At 32.7% G+C, this 9,276-nt stretch overlaps 1 protein-coding gene across 1 annotated transcript; it reads right to left on the minus strand.

The window, feature by feature from the left end:
* Nucleotides 1-2,212: 2,212 nt before the first annotated feature.
* LOC129907113 (serine/arginine repetitive matrix protein 1) lies at nt 2,213-3,804 on the minus strand. The gene has a single exon (XM_055983182.1). The coding sequence runs from the start codon at nt 3,641-3,643 to the stop codon at nt 2,357-2,359; it is 1,287 nt and encodes a 428-aa protein (XP_055839157.1). The 5' UTR covers nt 3,644-3,804; the 3' UTR covers nt 2,213-2,356.
* Between the last annotated feature and the right edge of the window lie 5,472 nt (nt 3,805-9,276).

Consider the following 9,276-nt stretch of genomic DNA (forward strand, 5'->3'; position numbering starts at 1 on the left):
CCCCTACTTGCTCTTAAGCTAAAACTTTTTATGAAAAAAATAGTGAAACATTACAATTTGATTTTTAAGGTATTTTATAAGAAGGTAATGTAAAAAAATATGAAATTCATTTTTTATAAACACTTTAATTTCGTTTTAAATAATTTTTACCACAATATAAAGTATGTCATTTGATTTATTGTACCTATTAAAAGGCATTTTAAGAAAATAAAATTTGAAAATCGTTAGAGCCATTTTTTTTAAATAATTTTTAATTTATACAAAAATTCTAACATTTATAAAAAAAAAAACAATTAAAACTATTAATTACTCAAAAAACGTATGATTTCATGTAACATTGATAAATCTTACGTTTTTTGAGTAATTAAAGTGTAAATTTGATAAATAGGCCAAAATTGTAAACAATATTAATAAAAAATTTTTCGAATTCAAGCTTTTTTCAAATTTTTGAATTTTACGAGAACATGTTCTATAGTATACTAATGTAAATTTTTTTTACACCATCACCAAATTTCGTAGAAAAATTTTTGTTTTTGAAAAAGAAAAAAATAAAAAACCAAAAACTTGGTTTTTTGAATTTTTCACATACATTTTGAGGTTATGTGAAAAAATTGTTGATACAAAACTTGTAGATGTTTTTATTACCTACAACTTTGCCATACAACTTTTTTCTATAGGATTTGTAGTTTTGCCGGAAATCATTTTTTACCATTAAAAACTCAACCCACCCACTTCCCGAACTCGGCTCGCCCGTAATTTATTTTTCCTTTAATTTTCATCATATTCACCTCCTTTTCCAATGGGTTTCATTCTACTATGATTTTTTTGTACTTTTTAATGTTTTTGAAGGCATCGGCACTGGTCTATTATTGTTTAAAGTTAAATAGCAAAAGTTTAAAGTTCTTATTTGCCAAAATCTTTGAGAAAATCAATTATTTCAAAGCAAAAATTCAAGTTTTTATCAAAAAAAACCCATTGAAATTGAAGTAATTTTTATTTTTTTTTTTCAAAAGTGTGATATATGGCGAAAAATTTTTTTAAAATAAATTCATATTTTATAAGAAAAAGTTTGGAAAAAAGTCATTTTAACTTTTTTTTATAACATTTATTTTTTAATTTTGAGTTTGAGGACCATTTTTTCAAAAACTCTTAATTAAATTTAGTGGATTTAAATTTAAGGAGATAAGAATGAGCTTCTGGCTTTTTAAAAATGTATTTTAAAATATTTTAGGTATTGCCGTTGTTTTCAAAATATTTTTTTTTTGTGTTTGAAGTCAGATTATGAGGAAATTGCATTTATCGCTTAAACGATGGAAGATTGTCTGTTAATCCCTTATATTTTTTTTTCGTTAAATTACCTAGAGAATCTTTTGCTATTATATGTTTTATGAAATTTAAGCAAAAAAAATGGTTTTGTTAAAAAAAAATCTAATTTTAATTTGAAAAAACAATACGGCAATATTGGCAATTTTTAATCTATAGACTTTAACGTATTTTTAATTACCTACGTTTGAAAAAAAAATCGTCAAAATCAGAACTGTTAAATTTCCAATAAATTGCTATCTTTGACAACATTACAAAAAAAAAAAAATTTACAAAATCCCATTTCAATGTCATCAACTCTGTGTATGTTAATATTTTAACACTTTAGCTATTTACCCACCCGCTACAAAAATTTCAACTCCTCTGCACCACAATCCACAAACATCATAATTTTTTTCCTCACAAAACTGCCATAAATAAACTGTATGGAAACCCCCTCAACTTGATAATAATTCTAACCAAAATGAGACAACAAAAAAAAAAACCAACAAACAAATCATCACTGGAACTGAATTTTTGAGTGTAGGTTGAGTATAGCAACTCTTTTTTTTTTCTCATTATAACAAAACGTTTGCATTATAAACACCATAAAACGACGTTATACTTAATGTACACTTTTTAGTACACTTAAGTACACAATCCACACGCTATAAGTAAAAAACAACAAAAACAAATCATTATCTTGTGGTGTAATTATTCCATATATATTTACTGCATGTGTATGTGTAAATTACAAAACAACAACAACAAAAATGACAAATTAACGAACGAAAAAAAAAAACTGCAATCACACCTTATTCCACAATCCACATACAAAATTAAAACTAATTAAAAAAAAAAAAAAAAACAAAACAAAAACAACAACAACAACAAAAATGGCTGACGTAGGTTTTTGTTGTTGTTGTTTTTTTTTTACATTTTTTTTGTATGGCCATTCTTCTCTCTTTCTCTCAGTACGCGACAAGGAAAAGTGCTTCCATAAATTATACACCCATTGATGGTGTTCTAATGGTTCCGCTGGAGCATTTTATAGTTAATCTGGTAAGCCCACGCTCACTCTATTCACCGCACTGCTACGGATGTTCTTCTTGCTTGATACTGATGATGTAGAAGAGGGGGGTGGAGGTGGTGGTGGGCGGCCAGAGGCTGCTGATTCAGTGTCACTGAAACATATGTTGCTCCGCAAATGCTGGTGAGAGGGTGATGGTGGCGATGTCGCTGCTTGCGGTTGCGGCGGTATCATCATCTGTCTTTGTTCATTGTTCCTGATGTCATTGTCTACCTTCAAGATGTTCGTACCTTTTCTTGGCATCCTCTGTTGGGCTGATAGCCGTGGTGGAGGTGGTGGAGAGTCTCCATAATTACTGGTGTACTCATTGGCGGAGGAGTACGTGGATTGCACCTGCTGCCGTCCTAGTTTCCTAGATGGAACTGCACCATCGTAATAGTTATTCCGAGCAGATGGATGGCCGTCAATGTAATCCAAAGAATCACGGGCGAAATAATTGGATCTGGGTGGTTGCGAGCGTCTTGGAATGTATTCATCGTAATCTGGATCCGACTCGGAGTATCTACTTCGGATTGATGGTGGAGGAAGATGGGGACGACTTCTTGGAGGAGGATTATAGTCATCGTGAATGTCCGAATAGAATGGATCCTCAACTGGAAGATGTAAGGGAGGTGGACCATATCTGGGACGAGAGTCTCGTGAAGTATTTCGACGCCTAGGTGGCGCTGATAACCTCATATCTCTCACATCGTTTTCAATGAAATTTAGGCCTTCATCAGGTGGATCAAGGGAAAGGTTTTTATTGAGAAGTTTCGGACTGTTTTTATTATTCCTCTCAAGTTCTGCTTTATTATTTTTATCAGCTGGTTTCGGAGCATTATTCAAATCCTCAGAATAATCACCAAACTGAATCTTTGACGTAAGGTTTTCCTTCCTTTTAGCCTGCAAATTCGCTGGAGGTTCAACATTTTGAAGTTTATTTGGTGGAACTGTCAATTTCTTACGATTCCTGCGCACTGGTGAGTCTTCGACATTATCATAAAATTGAATACTTGACCTCGTGAACTCTTTCTTAAAACGTTCCTTATTTTCGGCATCGGAATTTGATTGATCCCCTCGAGGCGGGTAACCATTTCGATTGTCAACTTGGTCATTGTTTGTTGTCGTCCTTCGCTTAGTCCTTGAATCCACCGAGGACACATTTTGCGTGTCATCGGGCCAAAAGAAATGTGTTTCTTGACGATTAAGGGTTTGATGCCTCTTGTCGACCATATTGGCCGGTAGGCCAGTAAAGAATTTCCCATTTATCATGACTCTCACTCTTAGTCTTGTTGGAAATTTAATTTTTCCTTCTTTTTTTTTTATAGAGAATAGTACAACGACGATGTACGACGACGAGGAAGTTGTTTTATAAAAGTGAACCGTTCGTTTTGAGATTTTCGCGTTGACTAAATTGAAGGTGGCGGTGCGAGTCAGCGAATTCATTGTAAAAAAAAAGCCAGAAAGCTTCACACACAAGTTTCAGGCAGTTTCTTGTTTCTGAATTTGGTAAGACCAAGTTGATGGCGGGTTGAACGCCGCCGAATACAGAAAATCCCGCAGTGTAGGTGCTTGTCGATGGTCATTATAACAGCTTGGCACTGCTGGCACCTCCGTTCAACTTGTGTGGTGACAGACGGAGTATCAAGCTTGAAAAGAGGGGTAAAGACGGTGCTCATATAAGCGTTTAAATGCCGCCCGAGCAGGTTTTTCCTTAAGGTTGTGGTCTTAAGTAAGAAATTTTCTTATATTTTTCGCGGAGTTTTAAAAGAATTGCCTTGAGGTAGTTGGTTAATGATGATGGTGGATGATGGCAAAGAGTCGAAAAGAATCGTTAAAAAATTTTGGTCAGAAAAATGAGGTCATTTTTGTGTGTTCGTGTCTTGAATCAGTTTCATAGGCTGTTTATATTTTTCTGTGTTTACTTTATGTCAATTAAAATGAGAGAAAAAAAGAATCATATCGCCATATTTGGTTCAAATTGATTGTTGTTGTTGTTTTGTGAATATATAAATTATTATAATATTTAATTCACTACCTGGTCTGGTATATCCGATTTAGGGAGGAAGTTAAATAATGCCGAAATTTATTCAAACCGGAGAACAGTTTTGTTTTAAGAGTTATTATTTTTTTATATATTCTTTTTAAGGAGGTAAAAATTTGAATAGTTATTTATTACTTTATAGATGGAGCTCGAGTTTTTTTTTTTCTAGAAAACACCTCTCTTTACTATAATTATTGTAAGTAGATATGACATGCATGGGCTTAGGAGACCTTGCTTGCTAGCTAGCTCTTAGACTATGTGGAGGTAGATTATATAGAATAAAAATATATTTGTATAGAGTTTTTTTTTTTGTTATCTTTTTTTATCTAAGGTCAAGTCTAAAATAGATTGGAGATATGTAAATATGCCATTGATTTAGAGCAGTTATGATGTAAGTCAATGTTATGGAGGGAAAAATTTGCTCTGATTTAATTTTACTGACATGATATATTGCATTGCGATAAATTTAAGACATCAAAATAATAATTTGATTTGTATTTTTACGAAAGCTTTAGGTCTTGATTCGACAATGGCACATACACAATTGGAATGTGTTGACGTCAAATATTTTTTTTACTAATAATAATTTATAATAATTGCATTTTGTTTAAAAAAAATATACATATTTGAAACTGTCAATGACGTGTGCAAAAAAATAGGGTAGCCATTTGCTTAGAATATCAACTAAGTATTCAAAAACATACCTCAAAGATATCTTGATTGATTTTATTATAATTAATAAATCTTTAGAGCCATTCTAAAAGGAAATACCTACATACTTTGTTACCAAATGGACAGTGGTGTAATTAATGCTTTTTAGTGTCAAAAATTGAATAAATTTGTTAAACTGAAGGATATTTATATGAAATAAGTATATTAAAACAGTAAAAACTTGTTTGATTTTGAATTTTATTATAACTGTTCATATTCTATTAAAAAAAAATTAAGAATACAAATTCCAATGCGGAACGAAACGTTCCATAAGTTTCTCGGATATTTTTTTGAATAAGCAACAATTTTCCATCAACTTTCATAAAAAAAGATATTTTGTTTCCACCTATTATATTTTTAAATAATTTTTTTTTGTATAAAAATTTTCATGTGTTCTAAAAAAAAAACATCGGTATTCCATTCTAGCAAAACTATTAGGTTAGGTTAGGTTATGTGGGCTGACAGTTGATATTGTTACCGTCACACTTAGATCAATGTAGATCCCTTGTGATACCCTGAAGTATTGTAACTTCATGAAAAAAAAAAAGTGTTAACCTATGAATGCTATGGTTGTTCGAGCCTTGACAAAGTTCAGTAGGCTATTGCCTGAGAGTTTCGATAGTTCTTCTAATTCATTAAAGAAGTAGTTTCCTAAGAATTTTTTCCTAGTGCGACAGAGTGCTGGGCAGTGACAGAGGAAGTGAACAGTGTTTTCCTGTTCGTCCTCATTGCCGCAGCCTCTGCATAGATCATTCGTACAAAGCCCCATTTTCTTTTTGTGGTATCCTAGTAGGTTATGACCCGTTAAGACGCCTATTAGGGATCTTAAAGAAGGCTTACTAAGTAGTAAGATCTTATTTGATTTTTTCTCGTCGAAGTTCGGCCATAGTTTCCTGGTGTGACCGCAGATTTCTAGGAGGTTCCATCTATCGTTGGTTTCTTGTGAAATCTTGTTGACGATATTTCGCCTTATTTCACATTGTGGGATTCTAATGTTAAGGTCTATGAGAGAGGGATCAAGCACTGAGCACTCCCTTGCAAGCTCATCCGCTTTTTCGTTTCCGAACACATCACTGTGGCCGGGAACCCAGCAGAGTCTTACATTATGCTGCATACCAAGAACCCTAAGCTTTTCGCGACAACAAGAAACAAGCTTAGACTTGATTAAGGTGGCAGAAATCGCTTTTATTGCCGCTTGGCTATCAATGAAAAAGGTGATGTCAGCAGGTGATATCGCCATCATGGATATTTGTTTAGCAGCATTTTTCACTGCCAATATCTCGGCTTGGAAGACACTGCTGTGATCGGGGAGCCTGAAAGAACTGGCAAGGTTGAGGTTTTCTGAGTAAAAACCTGCACCAACCCCAGTGTTCATTTTCGAACCATCGGTAAAGATGGCGATAGTCGACTCATTTGAGAAAGGTATACTGTTTTCCCAATCTTGTCTGTTAGGGAAACTGACATTAAAAGACTTGTTAAAGTCTAAGTAGGGGGTCATGTAATCTGTACTAACGTTGTAGCCAACGTAGTTAGAAAGGATCGTAGTATGGCCGTTTTGACTAGTATTCCAAATGTTGGTTTGACTGAGTCGTAGGGCGCTGTTCGCTGCCAATTCTTGTACAAATAGATCTAAGGGAGTGAGATTAAGGATTGCTTCCAGACCCGCGGTTGGAGTGGACCTCATCACCCCCGTAGTACTAATGCAAGCTGCTCTTTGTACTTTGGTTAGGGTCTTCAAGTTCATGGATTTCTCCAGAGCTTGCCACCAGACTAAACTGCCATAAATCAGAATGGGTCTGACAATGGCGGTATACATCCACATGATTATTTTAGGATTTGGTCCCCAGTTTCTGCCAAGAATTCTATTACATGAGTAGAGTGCAAACGTGGCTTTCTTATATCTTTCTTGAATGTTTGGACCCCAGTTAAGTTTCTTATCCAAGATCACTCCGAGATATTTCGCTTTATCCGAAATCTTAAGTGGGGTGCCATCAATTTTTGGCACTGCAAAAGGAGGAATTTTCCTTCTGTTTGTGAAAAGTACCAGTTCTGTTTTAAGGGGGTTTACTTTAAGACCGCATCTCCTGGTCCAGTTACTGACCTGGGATAATGCGCTTTCTAATTGTTCGCTTACAGTGGTTAGGTATTTACCTGTCGCTAGAAGAGCTAGATCATCTGCGTAGGCTATAACCTTGATGCCGCTGTTTTTCAATTTGATGAGAATCTCATCCATCACCAAAATCCAAAAAAGAGGTGATAGAATACCCCCTTGTGGGGTTCCTCTAGATGCGTACATTTTTATATGTGACCCACCTAATTCACTATTTATTTGTCTGTTTTTTAACATGCACACGATCCATTTTATGACCGTGTCTTCTATTTTAAGATCAGTGAGTGCTTTTTCAATTGCACTATTATGAACATTATTAAATGCTCCTTCTATGTCTAGAAATGCTGCGAGGGTATATTCTTTAACCACAAGTGACTTTTCTATTGTTCTGACTGCACAGTGTAAAGCTGTCTCTACACTTCTACCTTTTGTGTATGCATGCTGAAAGGTTGATATAGTCTCCGGTATTAAATAACTGCGGATATGTATATCGATTAACCTTTCAAGTGTTTTAAAAAACTATTAAGCCACCAGGGTTATACAAAATAATTTTTATTCAGTGATTTGATTTTTAATAAAAATTAAAATAAATATTTAAGTATTTGAAATAAAAAATATTTGCACTAAAAAATGCATTGCAAATAAAAATATTTTGCATTGAAAAATAATGTCATTGCAAATAAAAACAAATTCTCCATTAAAGGGAAAAATTCAATACAAAATGTGTCCATTAAATATTCTTTTTTATTATTCGTTGAATTTCTTACACTTTCGACTATTTGACCATACCTATAACCTATACCTATAACTATAATATTGAAGATGAAAAATATTCAAGTCATTAAAAAAAAAAAAATCATGTGTGCAATTCACACGTGGTAAAAGTGAAAACTTAAAAATTATTTTTCTTTCATAAAATAAAAATCGAAAAAATTTACATTTTTTTTATTCCATCACCTTTAAATTCTTATCTTTTATATGACAAGCTAATAAATTAAAAGGTAATGAATTTTAAATCGTCTGAAAGGTGATTATTTCACCTTTTATTTGACTTTTCAATCATGTTTCTACCATGCCTACAAAAAAAGTAAGAATTTTTTAAAGTCAACCATTTCGAAATTTAAAACTGAGATTACGGTACTTCCTACACTGGTGGCTGGTCATCGGCAACAGATCTCCACACGTGTTTTGAGGTATTTTTCAATTTTTTCAATTTAAGATTGTGTAACTTGTAGAGCACGCACCGTTATGTGTGATATATCAAATAAAAGGTTATGTTATCAGCATGCGTATTAAAGTTAAATAAAATTTGTGTGTGCACTAAATCAAAAGATATAACGTGTGTAGAAAAAGAACATCTTTTTACAGTTATCTCAGAATTTTGAATATGAAATTAATTGAAATTTTGTACATTTATTATTTAATTACCTATCTACAGTACAAACCCTGTAGTCTACACATATGTAACAACAAAATTTCAAGAATGTTCATATTCATAAATTAAAGTTTTTTTTATTTGTCTTTATTTTAAAGTCAGGGAATGAAAAATTTTTTCGTAAAAAATTTTTATTTATAAGTCAGATATCATGAATAACAGTTCAGAAAATATTTTCTTTATTTCAAAAGAAGGACCTTATTTTCTGGGTACGACTGGGTAGTACTTACTTTTTCATGCTTTTAATGCAAGAATTCATAAACCAATAGTTTAAGAAAGTTTAAGTTTAAAATACCATTTTTTGTGCTTTTTTTAAGTAAATATGTATGTTTTTTTTTTCAAATATTAAAGAACTGGTATTCAATTCTGAAGAAATAACTAATCCCCACATAATAACCAAAAAAAAAAAAAAAACAAATCAAACAAACAGATTCAGTAATCAAGAAAATGGTGCCATGAAAAGTACCTACCTACTGCTTAGTTGCAATACATAAAATATTTCTTTTCATTTCTAAAATACTGTGATATTGGCGATGGTGCAGAAAAAATTTAAAAAAAATCGTTAGAGTCGTTTTTGTTTAAACGGCATCAGTTATCAAACATTT

This window comes from Episyrphus balteatus, chromosome 1, assembly GCF_945859705.1.
Source record: "Episyrphus balteatus chromosome 1, idEpiBalt1.1, whole genome shotgun sequence".
Taxonomy (NCBI): domain Eukaryota; kingdom Metazoa; phylum Arthropoda; class Insecta; order Diptera; family Syrphidae; genus Episyrphus; species Episyrphus balteatus.